We start from the raw sequence: 26,357 nt of genomic DNA, 5'->3' as shown, positions 1-26,357 counted from the left end.
TTTTTGTGTGTTAACAGGGTCATTGGCTCATCCACATTTTTTGTAAGTAGTCAGCCAGTGACATTTGTCTGTGCCTTTCTTTTAGCTGCTTTCTCATTTTACTTGTGTTTTAATCTCATGTATAGCTTCTTCTACTTTTTCTCCACTGTTTTGGTACATGTGTGATAGGATGGTTTTGTGGTCAATTAGAGTGCATGAGTGTGGAAAAATTTTTGAGGTTTTAGCCACATTCATTTGTTTTAATGAGTGTAAGGGTGCTGATAACCTCACCATTGAGCACCCATAACCTACGCGTGTGCGTTTATTGCCAACAGAAGTCCAAAAATTGTAAGAGTGGCAGAACTTGGTCAATGAAAGATTCTCTCATATTTGGTGCATGCCACCAATACTGTTCTAGAGCACTGCTCGAGGAGGTATCAGTTTTAAGAAGAGTGATGTATAGGAACTAATAAATTCTCGCTGAGCTGTCAGAACTTTTTTAGAGGTCTGGCTCATCTCACTTTGAGTAACTGTTTTATCCCATACTAAATTATATATGATTTACATTAACTTGGATGCAGTGCTTTTTGAATTTTGTTGTTGTGCTTGCAATGTTTGCGTTGACTTTGTGTAACTTGAAACTTTTCATCAGGAATTACCAAAAATTGAAGAGGAAATTTCACACCTGGTGAAGAGTTACGAAGAAACAAACCATGAACCATTTTTATTCTATGATCAGAAGCTGTCCTCTCTCATTGAAGACCAATGGAATAAACATCAAGAGGAGAAGAAAATTGCAAGAGTCAGTACAGTACATATGTATATGTTTTGTAACATTTTTGATAAATACTTTGCATATAGAAGTCTCAGGATGATTCAGAAGTGCAGGGTTTCTGTAAATTATCTTTACAACTTTAGACTTCAAAAACTCTATACTAGATATTAAAACATGGTTTGCAACAGGTGATAAACTAAAACACAAAGTTTTGTTTCCTCATTCATACACATCAGTGTGTGCACTCTCTGTGGTGCAGATGTCTAGTCGGAATTCTGTTTCTCTCCCCATGTGGTTCAAGATCTGCATGGTGACGTGTTTAAATACATTGTGAATGCATGCCATCATGTCCTGCAGGTCTCTAACCTCAGTTCGGTACATCAGATCCTGTACAAAACTCCACAGGAAGAAGTCTAGTGGTGGGAGGTCAGAGGATTGTATGGCAGCCAACACTCCTGTGGTGTCCACGTATTATCAGGTTTTCAAGTGAATTTTGTGTCAAAATTGTCACCTGGAAGCTTTTTAAAAAAAAAAACTTTGAGTTATTTTATTACATGCTGAAAACCATTCATTAATATCTAGTTCATTTTAAAGTTATTAAAGTCTGAAGTTTCCAAGATAATTTATGGACACTTTAACAACTTTTATATTATGTAAATACTGTAGTTGGGACCAAATTGTTTTGAAGCTAGTCAAGCCTGTTATGATATAGAAAAACTCTCTATAACACTGTCAGTGGGACAATCCAAAGACCTGATGGAGTAGGGGTCTTGAAATGTCAAAAAGCACATTAACAAGACTGTACACTTCGGACCTGTATCTCAACTGGGCTGAGGGCTTGTGTCAGGTGGAGGGAGTAGGGCTGTCTAGCAGCTGGAAGGGAGAGGGAACATGCAGGCAGGATAGGAATGTGGTACAGGCTCCACTGCCACTGATGTGGAATGGATTGATTGGGGGATACTGCAGGAAAGGTGTGGTGCATGATGGGGAAGTTAGTGTCCTGGAGCAGAGACCTAGCAGAGATCAAAGCCGGGAGGGTTGCACCTATTTAACTTGGAATAACTGGTGCTGAAGGGGAGAGGGGGGGGGGTGTCAAATACAGACAGCACAAATTGTGAAGCAGAATTGAAACAAAGCATGTCGTGCTCTGTAGTCTGTTCCGCCACGGAGTGGTTAACTCTGCTCGTAGCCACGTTTTGGCAGGGTCCATAAGTTTGGGTGGCCACTTCTTTGATGTTGTGCCCTCATAAAATGCTGTTCAGAAATTGCACAAGAGCTGAAACTTGTTGGAAGATTAAAACTGTGCACCAGACCAAGACTCAGACTCAGGACCTTTGCCTTTTGCGAGGAAGTGCTCTGCAAACAGAGCTACCCAAGCGCAACTCATGACCTATCCTCACAGAATTACTTCTGCCAGCATCTAATCTCGTACCTTCCAAACTTCACAGAAGCTCCCCTGCAGAAATAGCACTCCTGGAAGAAAGGATGCCTCAGAGAGTTCAAGTCTAGTTCCAGCACACAGTTTTAATCTGCCAGGAAGTTTCATATCAGCACATATTCTGCTGCAGAGTGAAAATTTCATTCTGCTGCAGAGTGAAAATTTCATTCTGCTGCAGAGTGAAAATTTCATTCTGCTGCAGAGTGAAAATTTCATTCTGCTGCAGAGTGAAAATTTCATTCTGCTGCAGAGTTGGTATGTGCCATAACTGTTTCCATAGGTAGCCCTGCCAGATCTTGCATCTGGGGCTTCCACAGGGGTATGACTCATGTGCCAAGGGATTTGAGGTGGTTGTGAAATAGGGATGGACTAGGTTATTGTGTAGATTGGGTGGATGGTACCCCCCAAAGTGATAACTGCTTTTTTGTGGAACATTTCAATTGGAACAAAATTATGCAGAGGAGTTGTTACTCTGTTTTTGTAACTTTCTTGCAAAGGAGCCTGTCAAAAGTATGCGGTACTTCATGAAGTACTTTCACTGCCAAGGGCTACAAAATGTAATGTGCAGTAAATCAATGAAGCTTCTCAAGTGCCAGCTTTTCAGCATGGCCTCCAAATATTGCACACTTTGTTACATATTTATATCAAGGTGTTGCAGCTTCAGTACATGATACTACCAAAAATCCTTCCAGCCGTTGTTGATTAAATGGGGTTAAAGGACAGGTACTTCACTTTCACATTGCTGTCAGCAACAAAAAAAAAACAGCACAATCATATGGTGTGATATGTTCACTTGAAGGGCAGGGATCTTTTGCGTAACATCTCGTCAGTTAGAGATGTAGAGGTTCTTCTGCAAGCTCTTCATAGAGTGGAGTCCTATTTAAATGTTCAGCATAAGGTACATAAAACAATGTTGAAATCATATCATATCTACTTTATCAATAACACTAAGACCATATTGTTCCATATACATGGATATTTCTGCTCTGTGAAGGAGAATTATATTGATGGTTCATTTTCCACACATGCACCGTTTGTGACCAGCTTCTTCTTTCACATACCTTGGTACAACATAGCACAGTGTTGCTCTCATCATCCTGTGCGTACTTCGCTTAGCTGTGCTTTATATTTGTTGCACCTTGTACTTATGTATAGATCACAAAATGTTATTTCCATTTCTGTTTTCTCTGTATCTCAGCCATTCACTTGTCTCATGTCTCAAATTTAGAATTATTTCTGTAACTGAATGGCTCTCTTGTCAGCGCACTGCATCCAGTTGTTCGCTGTTTCCCTCTGTGAGATCTTTCAACCAATATAGTTAGTCCCATGTCTATAAAAGACATTTTTGTCTCACTGTGGTGTTCTTTGTTTAGTAATCATAATTGATATGACCTGAAATTTAAGGATATAATTTAGTAGGTGAGCACAAAAGTTCTTTATTGTTGTCCAATATTCAGTAAGCTATTGTTACATGGAAATTGCAAGTAATCAAAATGTCTAACTGTTAATAAATCTCCTTGTATTATGTTTCAGAAAACACGGGGTGCAGAGACAGAATTCAGGCCACCAATCAAAAGGAAAGCTGGTGTGGCAACTTGCTCTTCAAGTTCAAAAGTGACTCCAATAATAAACAGAAGCAAAAACATAAAGGTAGCCAAAATTCATAGTCATCTGAAAAATTAATTGTTGATGGAAAGACATTTTTATAAATTACACTGTACCTTGTGTGGTGGTATTTATCTCATTCTAGTTGATATAATGCCACTGGCAAATATGTTGTCAGTTGTAGAGAAGGTGGTTATCCCAAAAGTAGCAATAAAATTGTAGTAAAAAATCCAGTGTTGCCTGCACTGCTTACCTGAATTCATTAGGCACCTGCTGTGACAGGGTTATGGTTAGAAAGTGAGTTCAGAATGACAGGGATTTTCCCGAATCTATTAAATAAAAGATTCATGCAATAATTAGTTTTCCAACATATGAAAGAGATATAAAAGCTAATAAAAATATCCCTCTCTTTTCTGTCTGTTTTATTAAATAGTCACTTAACTGTACAACATGGCTGTATATCTACATAATTTTCTGCAAATCAACATACAATGCGTAACAGAGGGTGCCATTCAGACAGAGTAAGGGAAAAACCACTATCTATATGCCTTTATACGAGCAATGGATGGGATAAACCAACCGGTTAAAACAGATACCAGTATTTTAGTGCCAAATAACCAGTATTTTTCAGTATTTGTTTGGTGTCTGTTATAGTAGGTGTTTCTTATGTTTTACTAATAACCGAGTAAAAAAATTGAAATAGCAACAGTGCTAGAATTCTTTTTTAAATAGACTTTTATTAGAAAGTAAGTAGTTTTTATATGTAAACTTTGGATTATTTTGAAATATTGTGTTATTACAGAAAAAGAGAAAAGTGGTCTGTGTTATTTTAATAACAATGCGTACAGAAAGAAGCAACAAACGTATGAGATAAGAATTAGTACAGCATTGCTGAGCCAAAAATGTCCCTGTTGCCATGTGTCATGGCTTAAGGTATGTGTCTACGTGCAGTGTGCTGGACTCGCTCCCACCTGGCCCATATGGTAGTTTCTCACTGTGGTTGCAGGACATCCGTTGTGCTGCAGAATGACACCAACTCTAATCTGGAAATATTTTTACAGAGTGCTGTAACAGTTACGTGCAATGCTTCATTTGCTTTAAAAGATTAAAGATTTGTCTGTCTTTTCTATGAAATAATAAAAGAGGGAGGAGATTATGGTAACAATAATAGGTTAAAAACTTAACGACTATTCATTCATAATGTAAAGTAAAAATAAAGTAGCTGACCTATACTTGTGTCTACGTAATATGCACTTATCTGTTTGTAGCCCTTGAAAACGGACAAATTAACATTAAAAACTTACTTCTTAACCTTAGTTCCCACTATTTAGTGCAGACTATTCACAATGCCCAAATACTGACATGACCTCTAATTACAACGTGATTTCAAAGCAGTGTGTTTCAAAAAATTAGATCAATATTAGAATACTGGTGTATTTTTATAGTATTCAACCACTTACCACTTTTCAGGAATAGCAGTGCATGGTAGACAGATTAAGTTTCATTTACGTATTTAATATTTTGATTCTATGTATCTTGAAACTGAGAGAGTAAAAAATATTCGATCTTTATTTGATTACTACATGTATTCCAGGAAATAATAGGAACAAAAAATTGAAAGTTGCTTATTTATGAAACCAGTTATTTAGTTATTGGGAGCAATTCTAACAGTTGGGCTAAATTAGCATTGGAGAAAGGGGGGGGGGGGGGGGGGTGATATCATCAAAAACTGGTTGTTTCAATGATAACTGCCATCCCTAGTACCAGCCCTAATTTCTCTTACATTACCTTCGCTGTCCTTAAGCGAAATGTGCATTGGTGGCATTAGAATGGTTTTGCAGTCAACCATAAATGTCGGTTCTCTAAATTTCCTCAGTAGTGGTTTGTGAAAAGAATGTTTTTGTCCCCCCAAGAAGTCTTATTTGAGTTCACGAAGCATCTCCATAATACTTGCATGTTGATTCAGTGTACTGGCATCAAATCTTGCAGCACACCTTTGAATTTCTGATATAACCAAACTTTGTTGCAGTACTCAAAATTGTGTTGCATTTATGTCATACATGCAATTTCCTTTATGAATGAGCAGCACTTTTCAAAAATTCTCCCAATAAACCCAATTCGATCATTTGCCTTCCTACTACGAACATTACATGCTCTTACTGTTTCATATCACTTAGCAGTCTTATGTCTAGATATTTAATGAACATAACTGTGTCAGCAGCACACCACTAACACTGTTCTCAAATATTGTAGGATTGTTTTTCCTACTCCTCTGCATGAATTTACATTCTTCTATGTCCATAGCAAGCCGCAATTCATTACACCAAACACAAATTCTGTCAGTCATCCTGTATCCTCCTACAATCACTCAGTGACACCGCTTTTAGTAGACAGTCACAGATTGTTGCTCACCTCATCAATCAGATCCTTCATACATACAGAAAACAAGATGAGTTGTATCATGTTTCTTTAGGTGCTGCTGATGACAGCCTTGTCTCTGAAGAAGATTCTCTGTCCAGGGCAGCATATTGGGCTCTACTGCTTAAAATGTCTTTAAGCCACTCATACATCTGGGGACTTAGTCTGTACGTGCAGACCATTGTTAACTGTTTACAGCAGGACACCATGTCAAACACTTCGTGAAAATCTAGGAATATGGAATGTGCCTGTTGCCTTTCATCCATGGTTCATTGTATATTGTACGAGAAAAGTGCAAGCAGAGTTTTGCATGAGCAATGCTTGCTAAATCAGTGTTAGCCTATGGACAGAAGCTTATCTGTCTTGGGGAAATTTATTATAATTGAACTTAGAATGTGCTCAAAAATTCTGCTGGAGCGAACCAGTGATTTTTTTACCAGTCTCTTGGGACTTTGCCCTGGGCAAGAGATTTATGATAAATGGAAGCTAATTAAGTGGCCAGTAACAAAGAATACTCTGTGTAAAATCAAATTGAGATGCCATGTGGAACGGAGACTTATTTGCTTTCAATTCTCTCTGTTGCTTTTCATTATCATAAGGTTGCAGGATAGTTACTTAGTAATATAGTTGGGTTCAGAAGGACCATACTTAACATCATGCTGAATCTCAGCGCCCCAACACATCTAGCCTCTGAAAGACAGGAATATAGTTGAATTGGCCATGCACAACTGTAAAGCTGTCTCTCGTACATAGATTTTGCTAGTTTGCAGTAAGACAAGTATCCACAAAGGCCGTACAGTGGCTTCTAAAGCACCACAGATGGTAAACATGGTGACTGTGTTACCACTTCCCTTAATGCAACAGCAGAGACACCTGCCAGCCGTGGTGCACCTGCTGACAACTCTGAATACTAATGGCACCTTCTTGTCTTTTCAGACAGAACCCCAGTTCTGTAGATAACATTACTATGAGGGGTCCATGAGTGAAGCCTTAGAGGAGGACAAATGTTACCAAATTATATATGTTGTTTTTAAATGCGCCTAGCACCTTTTATGATGGTATTGAGTGCCCTTGAGTGAAAAAAAATCTCTTACCTTAATGTATAAACTGGTTGTCACTATAAGTTCCATCATCCAGGTCTTTTGTTTTGTGCCTGTGTTTTAAAGTCCTGTGTGACACGTGTCTTCTAGAAGGAAACGAGTTGTTTTATCGTTGACAGACTAACAATCAGACAAGGGTGTGAGTGGTAAGCATTTATCTGAGATGTTTAGCTTGGGAACATCAACAGTTTCAGCCAAAAATACGAAGTCCTTAGTTTTTAACTTTGTGTATGACCTTGAGAATGAAGATGTGAGTTCGTTAAGAAAAGTTATGAAAACAGCAGAAAACAAAGAACTTGAAAAAGCCGTACTCAGGTGGCTTTTGCAGCAGTTGGCATTGAGGAGCCTTTTTTCGCGGTAGATTGTTTGCGAAAAAGCAAAACCTGTAACCAAGAAAACTGATGGTTTGTCTTCATTTAAAGCAAGCAATGTCTGGCTACAGGATTTCAAGGCAGCGCAGATCCACAAAATCAGCAGATAATTTTATTGAAAAATACAAAATCTTGTGACCTTGAATTTTATATAACAAAAATTAGACAGGCCATATTTGGAAGTCTTTGCGTGAAACAATTTTAGCTTTGATAAGGGAAACTAGTGTTCATGGCTCTAGGGTTAATAAAGACCGTGTTACTTCGTTGAACTGTGCTAACTGTACAGGAAACCACAAAATACTCCTTCTGTTGTTTGGGGGGGGGGGGGGGGGGGGGACAGGCTTTAAAGAGTAATTATATATAAATTGATCAAAGACCTGGATGACTGCGTCTGTTTTGCGAATGATACTGTTAAGTTTTCACATTTCATATGAAAAACATACCTAAAAGGCCATATGGCAGTAAGGTGATGTTAATTCTGGACAATGTACCCATCCATCCTACAGAAAGCTTTCTTGGTAGAGTAGAGGGACATTTCAAAACACTCTTCCTGCCACCAAATGTAACAAATTTGCTAAAGACTGTGGACCAAAAGGTTAGTAAAACTATGAAGAGACGTTACAGAAGAAAATTGCTGAGGAAGCTTTTGAAAGATCAAAATGAAGAAGGCGTTGTGGCTCCTCACTGAAAATTCAATTTAAAATACTGCTCTTACATTATGGCCCACAGAAGTATGGAATCTGGTGAAGACAACCACACTAAAAAGGACTTGGAATAAATTAATTTCAACCAAAGATGAGGCACAGAAAGGTGAAGATGGAAAAGAAGCAGCATGAAAGGGATGAGGAAGAAAGAAATTGGCAGAAGGCGAAATATCGCTTGAGGTCATAAGGAAGGCCCTTTTGAAAACTCCTGGACATTCTGATTGCAGTGCAGAGGATGCAGGTGAGTGGCTAATATGTGATTCTTAGGACCTGGATTCCAAATCCTCAGTGACGATGAAATCATTCAAAGTGTGAGAGAAAAAGCTTATCGCCAGGATTCTTACATTACCGCTGAACCAGATGCAGGGCTGTCAGCTGGTGAGGCATTTGAATCTCTTGACACTGCACCAATATTGGTGGAGTGGTATCCTGACTGTGACCATGCACAGCTGCTCACTATCAAGCAAATGCACAAAAAGTATTGTAGAAAGCAAAACAACTGACTCCGATCGATATGTTTGAGGACTGACACTGCATAAAATCTAAACATAGTATTGTAGTCACTAAATTAATGTTGCAGTAGTATGTATACACAATAATAATTTTTTTCTTTTTAAAGAAATGACCTGTTTTATGATTTATCCAATTATGCGGATTGGTTCTGGTCCCAAGTCATCTGGATAATTGAAGGTGTACTGTATTTACTTAAATAAGCTTTACTCTGAGTCTTGCAGAGGCTCCTGGTGGAAGACTATGTTTCACTTGAGTTGATTCTCAGTGGCAAAACCACATTTCATGTGTCTGAAAAGGTGTCATAACATGCAAGTTTGGGGCACAGAACATCCACTCTAGTTTGTGGAATACATTCGTGAATCACCTTAAGTTAAGATCTTTTGTTCCATGTCCTCTTCAGAAGCTTGTGAACCATTTTTCTTTGCCTTTAATTGTAACTTGGTCTCATAAACTGACATACAGCCAGGAGAGAGGCGTGCTGACCACATGCCTCTCCATATCCGCATCCAGTGACGCCTCTCAGCTGAGGACGACATGGACCTTCATGGCCTGTTCGGGTGGAGTATATTTTTCTTTTAAACTGTAACTGGTTTTGTGTACCTGCATATGCTGCAACAATGGCTTATGCCACAATTACAGCAAAACAGTGGAGACTTCATATTTCAAGAAGACGGTGCTCCACCACACTTTCTTTCAGACATTTCTGATTACTTCGGTGCCAGACTGCCTGGATTGGATTGAACATGCTTCTCATTTTTTTGTTCAGTGGTCGCCACGGTCACCTAATTTAACTCTGCATGTTTTTTTCCTTATGGGCCTATGTCAAAGGACATTTCTTCCTGTCTCCACTGGCACTTAATTTGGAATACTTGTAAGGAAGAATGACTGATGTGGCCACTGATCTGCACTATGATGTGTTGGGACAGGTACGGCAATAATTTCTACCCTACTGACATTTGCTGCGTTACAAATAATGCCCATATAGAATACCTGTAGCGTGATTTATAAACTTGGAGAGATGCTCTACCTACTGAAGTGTCATTTATCTGTACATCTTGTATTTTTTGCACAGCTGTCCTCTGGGACCGTGGAGGTACTTACGAATAACCCAGTACTTAGGCTAAAACATACTGACTGCGACTTGTAGCAGTCCTGAAAAACTTAATTTCAACAGCTGATGTTTCCCCTGCAGGCAATGCCCACTCTCACTGAATTGCTAAATGTTTTCTTTGCAGGTGACTCGAACTCTGTTTCCTCTTGCGGAGAATGGTCATCTACAGAATACTGGTACTACTCACACCCTGAAAAGCCAACCAAGTGTCATGCACATGCATGACGAGAGCATTGCTTCTACAACATACGCTGACTTTGAGGTATAAAACATTACTATGAATTAATTTTGATTAAAGTTAAAATATTCATTGTAGCTGGCGATCTGTCACAGCGGAAGTCCTGGAAAACAGCGAATTAGGTTTTAAACTATAAAGTAAAAACAATATTTAATCCAGTATAATGTTTCAGCTGAATTTTTATTACGATCTCAAAGTAAATAAAAGCATCTTGACAGATCTTAAATAAGTTGTAACATACTTATAATATTGAAATGAATTACGCTCAGCAAGCTACATGCTTTCTGGCCAAATACACACAAAGTACTGACCCCCTATGCCAATATGGCTGTAACTATTTATACTTTATTAACAATCCTCGGCATTGTTTAAAGTGATTTTTTAACTAAGTAACAATTAAAATTAACATATAAAAACTGAAAATACATATATAAACTTATGTTTGCTCCAGAACGGCAAGTACAATTCTATATTAGTTGGTGTCAGTTATTTTATTCAAGTATAACTTCTCGAATACGAAATTACAATAATGGATTTTTGTATTTTATTAATTACTAGAGGTTCCCTTCATGGAAAATGTTCCCTTCATTTACAGAGCTTCTATACTTTAAGGTAATTGGGGTGTAATAATTAGTTTAGTAACATTTTTTTTTTTTTTAGACAAATTACGTATTTTGTTTACATGTGCCATCCTGAATTAGACTGGAAAATGTTCGTTTTAAGTGGGTCTTAATGGACTGTTACATTTCAAGTAAGTATTGGAAAATATGGAGAAATACTTAAGAAATGCACCTTTCTGCCCCTTGTACAGCTATAATGTTTGTGAAGATCAATGACACTTCTGATTATTTTTCAGAGGTCACTTATTGAGAAGAACTCTGTGCAAGACATATGATTCTTTATAACTGGATGTAGTGTAATGTGTTGTACTGTTTTAAGTGTTGATTTTAATTTGTATTTTGGTTTTAACAAAGAAAATGGATGTAAGATATGTAAATATTTAAAGACTGCAGACCAGTTTAGCAGATTTTATTATAAATTCTATGTGTAAAGTATAGTAATAAGGTAAACTACTAGCCTAAAGCGACCACAGCTTATTAGGTAGTGTATGTACATTTTGCTTTATGCAGTGGAATGATATTTTATAAGTACTTTTATTTTAAAATTTCTATTTCATATTTCTAATTTCTGTTTTATAGATATTTATATTTTAAACTTCTTGAGTACAAATCTTGTTTTGTCAAGACGTTCACTTTATTGCATCACACTCTTGGAAAATGTTTACCCTGGATAATACTATTTCCCTCCTAATTTCCACCCCCTTCTTTTTCTTCTTTCACTCCCACCAAATGGCTCATATCATTGAGTTAGTTCATTTATTATTTATTTATCCAAGGATCATCTCACAATGATACAGCATTTGTCATCTCTTTGTAAGGAAAATAAATAGTTGAAAATGTATATACACACAGAATTAAAAGTCTGCTTCTATGCAGATAGGAGCAGTGACTGGCTACTTGTGGTTGTAGAGTGACAAAGAAACCATCCTAGCGTTTACCTGAAATCATTGAGAAAAATCTAAATCATTATCACCATGCAGAGCAAACTCCATCCTCCCGAATATTAGGCCAGTGTGTTGACAAGTGCACTGCGTCATTCAGTTGGTCCTTATTTTACAATGTCCTTTGATTTACACACACAGTTCCTTCATTGCTGCACACACTAAGTACAACCATTTATTACTTGTGGACAACAAACCTGCTGCTATCCCCCTTGCCCTAACTGCAGCCCATCCGGGAAACAGACTTCAGGCCTGAAAATGTGCAACTATGCCCCATACACATCTCAGTGTCCTCCCCTCATTCTACCTGAAAAACTGAGTCACCATCTCCCATCATGAGTGAAATGTTGAGCTCAGGAGAATGACAAGACATTGCTATCACGCACTATAGATGTTGATAATTTTCTTGTAAAAGCGTTACACTGTGACCATGTTTTGTAATGTGTCAGGCTGTTGTGGTTATCCCCTGTTGTTATTGACCACTATGTGAATTTTTCCTTCTTTATTTCTTCGTTGATAGTCCTCAGTGTTGACACTGCATTGTTACACTGGCTGGAAAAATGGGGAGTGTAAGTTCAACACTGACTGCTGTAAATGATGTAGCAGACACTTTCACCGTTCTTCACTTTCACCGTTCTTCACTTTCACCGTTCTTCACTTTCACCGTTCTTCACTTTCACCGTTCTTCACTTTCACCGTTCACAACCTCCCAATTTTACACAGTTATATGGCCAGTTCACTATTGGTAAACGTTAATAAGCCTCATGAGTAGTTTGCAAGCAAATGTCAGCATACTGTTACGATAGTTTGCTGTTGAACACCTGTGAGCAGTAAAATCTAACCACACAGTTCACAGTTCTTGCAGAATAATATAGTACATGTGACACAATTTCTCAAATAAATTTGAATAGACATTGTCATTGTTTTAACACATGTCCTATTTGTGTTGCACTTATAGCACTGTTACGTTAATGCATTGTTGTTACTTTATCCAATACATAATTCCTGTCTGAGAAACAGCCATGGACTGACGATCTCTGGACAAAAAATCTGTCCTGTATATATATCTTCACAGTAATAGACACTGAAACTATACACTGTTCGATGTTTAAGTTATAGAAATTACAATTAAAACATAACTCATTCAGTTAACTGAATACATCAAAAATTCCTCTTTTTTTTAATAGTTCCTTCTACTACAAAGGTCATGCCAAATTATTTTTTTAAATAATAAAATTAACAGATGTGGTTATACAAACCATACTTTTGACAAATCTGGTAATTATTTTGGAATTAAGTGCTAGCTTTGCTAATATGTTTCCGAATAAAGCCAAATAAATACTTTAAGAATCCTAGTAGTTTGTCTTCCTAATGCTTATTATTAGTACAGAATTTGTATTTGTTTGTAAGTCTACAATAAATCTAAGACATGAAACGATTATTGATTTCGCCCTATAACAAAGGTATTAACTAGGAATGATCAAAATAAATTAGGAAATTAATTACATTCAAAAAATTAAGAACACAATTAGACCCGGCACTATATTCCTTAAGACTGAGGGCCAACCTTTCTCTTTTATGGAAATGCAGATTACAGTCATGCATGTTAAAGGTAATTTGGCAAAAAATGAAAATAAAATGAATTTAAGGAGGCAGATGGCAAGACAAGAGAGGAAGTAAAGAGATCCCAGATTGCTTCGTCACAGCTAATTGTTGAGTCCTCTGAGTAATGTTTAATTGTTTAGTATGCACTAGTTGCTTTTTTTGAACAAATGTATTTTAGTAATTTTTATTCATCACATTGGGCAGTTTATTATATGGTTTTATTTCCTGTTAAAAATGCTGTTTTGAAGTTTTTTCTTTGTAATTGTAGGTCCAAACTGGCTCTTGTTCCATGATCCTGTATAGAACTATTAGTGAAATACATAGTAATGTTTTCCAGGATATGCACAACAGATTGATAGATGTACTGCCAAAGTGCCGCAAGGATACCCAGTTTTTTCAATAGTTTTTAATACTAAGCCCAACTGCTACATCTAGTTATTATTCTTACTTCTTTTCTGTGTTTTGAAAATTGCGTCCATATTTTGGACCTGTGATCCTCCGAGAAGAATCCCATAGCTAGGAACTGAGTGTAAATAGCAATAGTACGTCAGCACGAGATGTTGTGGGAAGATATATCTTCACAAAATATTAAAAATTTTTACAGGTTTTCTGATATCTCATGAGAATTCATCTTCATTCCTCAAAGGATTTCAGTTATTTTTTAACAGAAGAGTGTATAGGTTTGGATATACAGGATATCCGAAAAGTTTTTCCCTGATTACATAAATTGATAACTCAGGCTAGAAGTGAGATATAAATATGAAACTGGTCTCTAATTGCTTGCGAACTATCAAAGTTTTTTTCATACATCAGTAAACTTCCACATGAGCACCCATAGTAGCACGTAGCACATCTAGGCGATATTCAATTTCCGTCCACACATTAGCCAACATCACTGGAGGGATCGATTCAACGACTGTGGTTATCCGTTGCCGCAGGGTTTCAAGATCTGGTATACGTGTTAGGTAGACCTCGTGCTTGATGTAACCCCATAAAAAGAAGTCTAATGGGGTTATGTTAGGAGTGCGTGGAGGCCAAACCGTTGGCCCATCACAACCAATCCATCTCCAGGAAAGGTCACATCGAGATAGGCACGGACGTCCAAACCCAAGTGAGGTGGTGCACCGTCTTGCTGAAACAAGACTGGGGTGATACTGAAGCAGCTGATGAACAGCATACAGTTGCAACATGTCCAGATACACTGCAGATGTGATGGTAGCCTCAGCGAAGAAGAACGGCCCGATAATTTGATCGTGCAATAGCGCGCACCAAACATTCACCTTTGGACTGCCTCTGGTACACTCCATGACCTCGCCAGGGGGTTGTGAACCCCAAATGCGCACATTATGGCGATTCACTGCTCCACTGACAAAAAAGGTCGCTTCGGCGGAAAAGGCAATTCGTCTGAGATAACCATCATCGTCCTCAATACGTGATAGCATTTCGACCCCAAAGTCATTTCGGCGTGTACTGTCATTGGGCAACAAAGCCTGAACGATTTGCACTTTGTATGCACGAAACGATAAATGTTTGTGTAAAATGTCATGGAGAGAGCTTTTTGGCATCTGTAATTCACGTGAGGCCCTGCGCACCAATTTCTTCGGACTTCGCAGAAAAGCCTGCCTTACAGCTTCGACCCTGTCTGCTGAGGTTCTTGGTCGACCAGACCTCGGAAGGTCAGCAACCTACCCTGTGTTCTTGAACTTCTCATACCAGGCTTTAATGCTCTTGACATCAGGTGGATTCGTTCCAAATGTTGTCTTGAAGTGTCTCTGCACTGTGGTTGGTGATTATGTCTCATGGTACCACAAGACACATTGTGCCTTCTTCTGATTGGTTAACATGGCTTCTTGGGCACTGCACCTCGTCCACTACTTACGTACTGCGAACCTAAAACAGAAAAAAAAACTTTGATAGTTGTAACCAATTCGACACAAGTTTCATATTTGTATCTTACTTCTAGCCTGAGCTATCAATTTAAGTAATCAGGGAAAGTCTTTTCGGACACCCTGTATTTTAAACTATATGTCTGTACTTAATACATAATTTGGGATTTTTTCGCAATGTTGTAGGGTCTTGTCGTCATTGTTGCTGGTTTTGCCTGTTCTTGCAATTTTTATAGCAACTTGTGTACATGAAGTCCTTTGTGTCTCACAGCATTTTGTCAGAAATTGCCTTATTGCAATGTGTAATATTTCAGTTGAGGCATGTTTTTGGCCCTTCATTGCCATATAATTACATTCCAAACTGCCAGGCAGACACTTAAAACATGTTTATGAAAATTGTGCCATGTGTCAGTTTTATTTCTCTCTGAAGCTCGAAGGGTCTTGATATAGGACATCTATAGATTTACTTTTCTGATTACAGACTGGAAGCAGTTTACACCAGCTAGGTTCCATGCCCTTACAAACTGTCTCAAAATAGCATCCGTATTTTATTACTTTAGATATCTGGGCCAAACAAAGGATAATTTCTTCCATACCAGTACAAGCACTGATTTAAGAGTGCCATGAGCTAAATAATGATCTACATTTCATTGCTGTTAGGATATCTGCAGTAATTCCATCCACAACTGACATTTTTCATTCTTCTTGTTTGGTTGTAGTAATAAAATAAACTTTTTTCATTTTAATAAGTGGCCTTCGCTAACGTGTGTCATTAAAAAAAGTGAAGCCTTTATTGCTGTATATGTTGAGCATCTCATTTAGTTATCGATGGTTAGTCTTTTTTTTGGGAATTTATTCTGTTAACACTTTACAAAATATCTTTTGAAACAGTGATTTTAAAATAAGTTTCTCAGTTATTCATTTTTGTTCCCCAGTTGCTTGGTCATTCTTTTCATTTTCTTCCTCTTCCTCCACTTCCATCTACTAGCTGTGTTTCTGTATTCTAAATTCAAACTGCAGGAAATCCTAGTTTTTATATATATGTTCTTACTTCACTTCACAATTGGCTTATGACTCTTATGAAACAGTATATGTGTGATATTTTGTCCACCCGTTTATCTATTTTGGTCTCCATTATGTCAAGATGGTTTACTGTTAGGACTCATGTCAGTATTTATGAAGTCACCAGTTTGGCTATTGGCTTAATGCACTGACACAATACAATATGCTATATGATTTGTTGTAATAAAGGTTGCAATGATGAGCTCTTCTGAAGAGGAAGTCTTCTTGGCTTATCAATATTTAAAGAACAAACTAGAGGAAGCACTGGGTGCACTCATACAGTACTCAAAATATCAGACAGTTCGGCTGTGGTTTCTTGTGAGCTCTGTCGACATGAACACATATTCCACAAATTCTGCAGACTGAATCCAGACATCAGTTTCCACATTTTGGAGGAACTAGTATCAGCTACTTTGACAAAGCAGGACACAAATTTTCAACTTGCTATTTCTCCTGCTGAGAAGCTACTCATTACAATAAAGTAAGTTGGTGAAAGTGTGTGAATTATGTTAAAAGTGCCACCATGACAAGTTCATTTGTAATAAAATCACGTAGTGTGGTACTTTATTAAGTGAAGTATGTGTATAAAAAATGAATACAGTTTGAAAAGCTGCAACTCTTCAGTATGTTACGGTAGAATGTGATTGAGGTTCACACAGCTTTATAAGGAACATTACCATATCTGAAGTTAGATGTTTGCCGTCAATGTTTCAGCATAAGATAGTGAGTTCTGTGTACAGGTAGACAGTGTCTTAGAAATGGAAAAGCCCATGACAATGAGGAAAATTCAGAAATCTCCTCCTTGGTTTTGTACAGCTGATTCAGTAGCAACATGAACTTTGCCTTTAGAGCTCTTCTATGCCTGGCACTAAGTTTCTTGAAGTCTGGGAGCATGGACTCAAGAAACATAAAGCCAACGTCATCAGCTGATGACACGTGGTATCTATTCATCTAATTGAGTTTTTTTAATTTCCCAACGGTTGGCAAATGCTTTTGTAGCATTACTCTTGCTGGCTCCAGCTTTTCTTTTTCGGGGAGGTGGTTGTAGTACCATGCCACATTCAACCACATAACTGGTCTCTTCTGAAGTCTGATAATTTTCCACTTCCTGGGGGTCTGAGCAGACAGCGCTGCACTTGAAATTGGCATGCAGTCTTCATTTTCAGAAGAGGAAGCTCCCACTATGTACAGAAAAGAAATGTGGTGGGGGGCCAAATAATACAGTTTCTTGACTTTTCCCAGTCATGATTTTGGAAGTTTCAATGACGTTTCAAAAGTAGTGCCTATGTTTTTCCAGTGTTTGTGGCAGATGTATTCAAGAAATGAAGGCAATACAAGAAAATACATGCCTGACAATTTTATAGACTTGGGTTATACTAAGAAAGTTTACAACATTTTTTATGCCATTGTGGCATCCAGTTATTAAATCTGAACTATAGCCTCATCTTTTCGTCATGGCAGATGTAGACAATTTTTATTCGAAGCTGTATGTTTAAAGGTACTGAAACTAGGGTTGCTCAATTTGTATACCTGCAATTAACATTTCCACAACCTTAATTAGGGGCTCCTCTATTTCAGTTTTGAATGCTGTAATTTTTAGAATACAATTATCATTTTACAATCACTGACCAAAACCATAGGTTTTGTCACATGTCTAAGAAAATTCAACTGCAAACATTATGAGTTAAAAATGCTGAACAGAAGGTACCATCTTTGAACAGTCTTCATGTGTGAATGACACATTGACTATAAGCACCATCGAAAGAAAGGCACAGGTCAAGACATCTACCCAACTTGAAAGCACATATGCAAGTGACTGCTTCGGCCTGTATCAGCAACAACACACAGGGTGGTGTGTGGTCATAGCATTGAGTGTGGCGCATCATGGCTTATCGCACCCGAACGCCAGAAAGTATAATGTATTTACTCAAAACGGAAAGAGGTAAAGCTTTCCTTCCAGCATTAAAAACAATTTAAACATGTTCGCTACATTTCTCACACAGTAATATAAGCCGTAAAATGCACCAAACATGAACTGGCCCTTGACTACATTTTTCGGTGCAAACTTTTCAAAATATGCACAGTGCTGTTCTTCACTTTGAAGTATCACAGTAACTACGGGTAACAACAAAAAACATACCAGTTCATTCTCAAGTTGTAATGTGTGACTACAAGAATATTTTCTTCAAAATCAAATGAGTGAGGCTATGTAGTGGAGAACATGCATGACTCCCAAAGCATCATTGTTTTTGTTGTTGTAGTTGTAGTTGCTCCCAAATCGGATGACTTAAAATTTCACTTCCCACTTATCATACAATACAAGTTGCTCGACGTGACCAGCATTCCTTGTTTGCATCAGGTGATTTAATAGAGATAGGGATCGGTGTCGTGTCATTGTCATCCCAGTGTGAACCAGTTAAGTTGCTTCCATTATGTTTCTATATGCTCTGCTGATGTGGGTTGCTTCTGCATCATATCATATATCCTATCACTTCATTGTGAACTGTGTCTAATTGTTTATGTAATATACATATATATGCTTTCAAATCGCATCTTCAGGTGTACATCTACAAGCCTGTACAGTCATATCATTATGATTTTTTTAAAAAAAATACCTATCCTAATAAACTCTGCTGATGACAACTAATATGAAATACTCGCACTTCAGTAAAACATTGAAGCCCTGATTGTGAAACCATTTGTGTTCCTGTGAAAATTCATATACAGTTGAAAGCAGTTTATTTCAGGAACGTGCTACCTTTCTTTTTCCATTCTTCTCGTCTTTGAGATATGTGACAGTAATTTCTAGATCGAGAGATGCAAAGAAAAGTTGCAATAAAAATGTAACATTGTGATCATTTATAATAAAATATAAATAGTAAATAGAAAATAAAAAAACTGCGAACTCCCCATAAATAGCCAATGCACTGTAGGGCAGGGTGCTCCAAATGGAAATGTAATAAAATCTCATTCATCAGTACTGGATGTAGTAAGCATACTTGCAGAGTCCAGTGGAGGCAATTGTGTTTTTTATATTTCCAGCTAATGACAGAGTGGGGAAAGGATATACATTACTGATGAAACTAGATGATTTTTTACTTTTGCACTTATTCCTAAACTATACTTTCTAGAACATTTACTGAATTTTCCATCGGTGCTTGGCAGAATATGGTGATAATATTAAAGAGGAGAACACTACCTAATGTTCTGCAAAATTTTGCAGAGCAGTAGGAAGTGTTTTCCTCTATAATATTATACTTTCTATTTTGTATTTGGAATATCCAATTCTTGAATTAACAGAAGACAGGAGCTTGTTATGTAACATCCTGAAAAGCACTAAAACATTCATTGCAATCATATCTCTATAGGTTATGTTATAATGTGTTCATGAAGCATGATGTGGAAAATTCATTTTTGTAAATCATTGTGACAAACAATTACATAACTCTGAAATTTTACTGCAATCATTTGTGAATTTCTTCCTTATAACTGTACTGGGTTCGGTTTGCTATAAAAATCGAAACCTTCTGGAACTGCACAGTTCTGGTTTTGTGAGACTTTTTGCCAAAATTTCTAATTATTTATGTAGGCTTACTGCAGTAAAGTTATAAATGTTATCTAAATTTTATTTGTTATTTACCGTTTGCTATTGAAAGATTCATAGTTGTTAGATGATGATATTTTACATTTTATCATGTACAATTCTTCAAAACTTCAAAGCACTACTTAAATCACAATATGCACTGCTTGTACAGCTGTAAAATCCTTCATTGTTATAGATCATAAGACCGTTCAAAAACTACTTTTGGTTGTTACTTTTTATGTAGAATATTTTGAGTACTAAGCTGATTGTGTAGGATTTGTCATTTTGCTTTTCATTTCTTAGTATTGTCGTTAAATTTGTTATCTAGTACATAGTCCAAACACAAACATTAAAATGTGCTTTATTTATAATGCTCTTGAAAGATATCATTGTTGAACCTTATCACAGAAACTGCTTAGTAAATAAAAATTACAGCTCTCAAAGATTAATGCAGGAACAACAAAAGTAGCAATAAATCCAGTAATAGAAGCCATTTAACCCAAAACAACTTTAATCACCCAACACGTGGGCTGTTGTTTCAAGCACCTCACTGAAATAATGAATATCTGAGGCATTCTAAAGATTTGCCTAACACTTGAAGAGTCAGCTGTGTATCATTATTGATGTTAGTGGTTCAAGAAACATACATGTTCCATTTGATTCTGGATAGCAACACTATGCAGATTGAAACTGAGATTGTTACATTGTATGCGTAGTCATCACTGATCACAATTCTAACTGCAGCACAGTGCAGGAATCTCTTCACAATGCAGTACTCGTGCATTTGCTTCTTACAGTACACATTGCATTCTCCTAGATGTTTATAAACTCCCTGTCTTCCACATTCACCAGGTCTGTCTTCCATTGAACATGGTGATAGAGCTATGATCTGCGTTACTGGAAAAATAGCTCTGACCAGCTGTGCCAATAGTGGACTTAGCATGAAAACAGTATCTTCAAAGCAGACATCTGACCCTTGCGTGATGCTCATACTGTCAAAGGGAGCCTATCAGTAAATGCTCACTGTAAATAACTAATCACATAGTCATACAACGTGTATAAAATACAAAATGAATATTTTCAGTGTGTTAATTTTCAACTAGTGCATGATGATACAAACACTTCTTTATCTCTGAAACTGAAAATTTATGAAGTTTAATTTCTTTCTCAAAACTTTTTGAATGCCTCAAACAATACATACAAAATGTGTTTTTCTTTTCGTATATACTGGAGCAGTTCACAAACCATTGAAGTACTGTATATTTTGTAGCACCAAATGTGCGTGTATACTGTCATTAATGGTGCTTCATGTTTTTGCCAGCACTGCCCCTCTTGGTATCTCCCAGCTCTCTTGTCATGTGTTTTATAGAATGGAATATCTTTGGAGTTGTTGTTTCTTCCAACTGTAATAACAAATCAATCATTCATTTATTACTAATAATGTACTAATAAACTAAATTTCATTTTAATTTTCTGCTCCCAAAATGGTGTAGCAGGTCATCTTTTTCCTTTCTCTCTCTCTCTCTCTCTCTCTCTCTCTCTCTCTCTCTCTCTCTCTAAAGAAACAGTATTTATTTGCCACTATTGTTTTTACATAAAGTATCATTGAGGCAGTTACAGTTTGTGTGAAAGTCTGTTGATTATGCTATCAGACTGTGCAGTCAGTACTTGAATGCAAATAAATTTCTTTCCGTATTTTTAGTGGCAGTATTAAGAGTTGCACCCCCCTGTACAGCCACCTTGTCTGTGTCTTATACATTTCATTATGTTTAATTCCTTGCTTTGAGATTCTTGTATAGTTTCCTCACATGATGAGAATTGGTGTGGCACAGTGTTAGAATCACAGAAGTGTCTTGTATAATTTCAAATGAATATCACATTTTAGTTGAAAAGTGGGTAGCGTGTGTGCAAAAGATTGTCTGACAACATCACTGATTTAATTGCACATAATTTCCCATTTCAAAAATTAGAGCTCAAGTGTTAAAAGCTGATAATCAGGGAAACTAATTGCACAACAAATAAGGGAGAATAATTCTTCCAGAAAACAAATTTCTGTGTAATACTACATAAATTATTTATTGTAGGGTCATTTCACATAAAGTGGATCGATTTTGGAGGCACGTTCTCAACAGAGTAAAATTAGTTGTGCAAATTTGGAGCACAACATATAAAAAAATTCAAGGTTTTAGAAGGCTTTCAATGGATGTGTGAGAAATGTCATGTAAGCCCTATGACAGTTTTTGCCAAATTGCAGACAGCTTAAAATTGCAACATAAACAAGATATTTGGATTAGACACAGCTTCTTGTGCTTTTTACACCATCAAAGGTTTAAGGCTATGTTATTCACTGCATATCGCGCTATATATGGTCAAAGTTGGGAATAAGTACCACAGTTTTTTTTCAACTGCAGTTGGGCTCGGATAATCTGGCATGCTCAGGAATCTGTCAATACTGAATTGTCAAGGTAATTTTTAGAAGCCTGCTTAAAAAGGAAAGAAACAGTAAGTAAAATGGATGCTTCTAACATACAGAAATAAGTCACCCTTGTTTATTAACTGCAACTCGTGATATTACTGTATAAAAATTAAACATATTTGTTATTTTTCTGTAAAAACAAAACTGAACTAAAAGTGAACCATTGCAATGTGTTGTTAGGTCAGTTTAAGGCTCAAAATTTTACGGAAGTTCAATATACACAGGAAATTTTTTTGTACAGCAGATGCGAAATAAAATAACCTTCATTGATTTGAAAAACCAAGAACAAGGAAATCCGTTAATGCTGTTTACCAAGAATTTAGTGCAATTTAATTGGAATCACTGTCTTCAGGAATAGCACGGATAACTGAAGTTGCAAGGGCATGGAATATGTTGTGCTAATATCAGCCAGTCATGATTTCACTGAAATTTTCTTTAGAGTCATCTGGAACATTGCAGAAATGCCAATTTGTTTTTTTTATTAAGCTGTATGTTTTTTTTTTTAAACAAACAGTATTGTGTATGATGTGCAGTTCCATAACTTCAGAAGTGTTGTATTGTTGCCTACTCTCAGCAAATTCCAACAAACATTTGAAGCTTCTGAAGACTCCACAAAAGAGATAAAGAGATGTAGTTGTTTCTTCTTTGTCACTCTAAAGTTTCTGGTAGTGGGGGTTGAAAACCTTTCTTAATATCCCATTGTCAGTCAGCCCTTCTTATACAGTCAAATTTCTGCCAGTGTAGAACTGTTCACCAAATTCTTCTGCTGAAAATGCACTCAATTTATTGGTGGCTGCAAAAGATATCACTTGTATAATTTCAGTGTGATCAGTTTTTGACTCCCCATCGTTTACATTGCTTTCCATTGTGGCTAAGTGAGGCAGAAAATGGTTACTGATGAGGCACTGGGCAGAATGGTGTCGATGTTTCTTGAAGGCATCCGACTGTACTTTCAGCTGCTCTGAGCTAAAAGTATGGGAAAATTCCTGATGCATTCCGGACTGTCGGGTCTGCTGGATTATTGAGTGCTGGAATATTTAGTAACTTCACAGAGAATTTGTCATGAATTCTGTTAAGCTGCAGCAATTATTTGAGCATATTTTAAAAGATATTTTTATGTGAACATGCCATAAATTTTTTTTATCAAATTTGTATATACAGTATATAATATTGCTAAGTTTTATCCCCACCTATTTATTTATCTTCATTTTGTTATAAATAGCTAGGTTTTCCCTACTAACAAGGATGCCCCTTGAGTGCTAGATCACAAATTCAATCTTTATTAAGCCTCATTTGAAAGTGTTGTGCTAAAAATTATGACAGGAAAATATTAACTGCTAATGGCTCACCAAGTGCATCCGGAGGGTGACAGAAAATGAGTGTCTAGGAGGTGCAGCGATATAGTGTATGGGATGTATCTATTACACTCAACAAAATGGACATCGTTGATATTCAAGAAATGTTGAAAACAAACCATTAACATGCACCATTAACACCGAATGAAAAATGACTTGCCACATTGATCACAGAGGTTCACAAGGCAAACTCCTTGGGAGTTACAAACTGTCAGGATGTTCAGCTGGGTATCCACTCTTAAAGAATACATATAGGAGTCCTATTAATGTAATTGGGTGATAAGAACTGATGGAGTGTGATGACATGCAGCCGAATGTGAAACAGTCTGTCATGAAGCTTATGAAACTGACCACCCTTTAATGTAATTGGATAGATAAAAAATCCATTCATGAAGTGGCGGCAGGAGAACACACATATAAAAAAAGGTTTTGCTTCTGCAAGCTTTCAGAGCCAGTAGCTCCTTCCTGCAGAAGGGTTGAAGGTGAAGGAAGAGGGGTGAAGGGAAAGAAACTGGAGAGGTTTAGGAAAGGGGGTAGAGTTAGGAAAAATCGCCCAGAACTCTGGGTCAGGGGAGACTTACCAGACGGGAAGAGAAGGAAAGACTGGCTGTTGGGGACAACAGTTGGAAGTTGGGATAATATTAAAGACAGAGATTATTGCTAAAACATCATGCACGAGTTAATAAAAGTGAAAAGCTAAGTGCAATGTATGTAACAGAGGTGGGAGGGGGACAATGAAAAATATTTGGGTCAGAAAATGAAAGATATAGAAAACTAAATGGATTGAAGAAGGGAGTAGTTGCTGTGAAGAAATGCTTATCAGGAAGAAATTAAAGTAAATTAAGGCCAGGTGGGTGGTGAGAACCAGAGACATATTGTAACCCTAGTTCCAACCTGTGAATATCTGAGAAACTGATGTCTGGGGAAGAATCCAGATGGCACATGTGGGAAAACAGGCACTGAGGTTATGACTATCTTGCTGTAGAGCATGCTCTACAACAGGCTATTGTGTGTTGCCAGAATACAGTCTCAGCCTATGCCCATTCATCCTAACTGATAACTTGGTGGTAGTCATGCCGATGTAAAAGACCGAACAGTGTTTACATAATAGCTGGTACATGAAGTGTCATTTCACAGGTAGCTGTCCCTTTGATAGTATATGTTTTGCCAGTTGCAGAGCTGGTATAGATAGTGGTAGGAGGGCGCATAGGGCAAGTAACTGTAGCTTCCAAAGCATATACCATCATGTGAAACGACACATCATATACCAGCTGTTATGCAAAAACTGTTTGGCATTTACATCGGCATGACTACAACAAAGTTACCAGTAAGGATGAATGGGCATAAGCAGAGGGTATATACCGGCACTACACCATATCCTGTTGCAGAACATGCTCTACAACATTACAGTCGTGACTTCGGTGCCTGTTTCACCACATGTGCCATGTGGATTCTTCCCTCAGACAACAGTTTCTCAGAACTCCACAGGTGGGAACTAGCACTACAACATGTCTTTGGTTCTTGCCGCCCACCTGACCTTAATTTACGTTAATTTCTTCCATCTGAGCATTTCTTCACAGCAAATACTCCTTTCTTCAGTCCATTTAGTTTCCTACGTCTTCATTTTTCACTGTCCCCCTCCCACCTCTGTTACATAAATTGCCCTTATTTAATTGGATAGATAAAAAAAAAATCGACTCGCCAAGCTGCAACTGAACACACACATAAAAGACTGTTGTGATTCGCAAGCTTTTGGTGCCAATGGCTTTTTCTTCAGGCAGAAGGGTTGTAGGGGAAGGAAGAAGGGTGAAGGAAAAGGTCTGGAGAGGTCTAGGAAATGGGGTAGATTTTGGGAAAGTTGCCCAGAGCCTTGGGTCAGGGGAGACTTACCGTACGGGATAAGAAGGAAAGTCTCCACTTTCAAGCTCTTAGGTTTTCATATCTCGGCCGGTGCAGTCCCCAACAGTCAGTCTTTCCTTCTCATCCTGTCCAGTAAGTCTCCCCTAACCCAGGGTTTTGGACGACTTTTCCTAACTCTACCCCTTCACCTAAACATATCCAGTTCCTTCCACTTCGTCCCTCTTCCTTCCTCTTCTGCCAGAAGAAGGAGCCCTGGGCTCCAAAAGCTTACATAAGTAAAACATTGTCTTATATGTGTGTTCTTCTGCCACCCCTTGATGAATAAATTTTTTGTCTATCTAGTTGCATTATATTGTCAGAAATTGATTATTTTCATGACTATCCTTTAATATGTAGCTGCAGATAGTGTGATATTGCTTTGTAGGCATGGTAAAAACAAACACCCAGAGACTGACTTTGTGCAGTGGTTCCAGTTGGTATCAACTGATGTGTCGCCCACTTTTTAGGAGGATTAGTTTGCTGTAAAGGAGTCTGATTTTTATATGCAGACCACAAATCAAGCAAAAACAAGTTATTTTGATCAGCTGTTGGCCAAAAGCAGTGCTTGTACTACAGTTGTAGTTCTCTTATACCCATTTTTTGCACTTCTTGTTTGTCATAAATATTATCTACTATCGTTTCAAGGTCACACACACTAGAAGGACTCATTGTGGGCTG

At 37.4% G+C, this 26,357-nt stretch overlaps 1 protein-coding gene across 3 annotated transcripts in view; it reads left to right on the top strand.

Annotated features, from left to right (window-relative positions):
* Positions 1–26,357, top strand: part of LOC126457750 (protein regulator of cytokinesis 1-like) — a 148,581-nt gene that overhangs the window by 85,280 nt on the left and 36,944 nt on the right. For 2 of the 3 annotated variants that reach the window (XM_050094301.1, XM_050094299.1), the window contains exons 10-12: positions 632–781; positions 3,726–3,842; positions 10,139–10,276. In XM_050094301.1, the coding sequence (XP_049950258.1) occupies positions 632–781; positions 3,726–3,842; positions 10,139–10,276 (405 nt within the window). Of the gene's footprint in view, positions 1–631; positions 782–3,725; positions 3,843–10,138; positions 10,277–11,108; positions 11,232–26,357 lie in introns of those variants that run through there. The other variant, XM_050094302.1, reaches the window with a different exon arrangement.

This window comes from Schistocerca serialis, chromosome 2, assembly GCF_023864345.2.
Source record: "Schistocerca serialis cubense isolate TAMUIC-IGC-003099 chromosome 2, iqSchSeri2.2, whole genome shotgun sequence".
Lineage (NCBI taxonomy): Eukaryota > Metazoa > Arthropoda > Insecta > Orthoptera > Acrididae > Schistocerca > Schistocerca serialis.
This window is presented reverse-complemented; position numbering and strand designations above follow the sequence as displayed.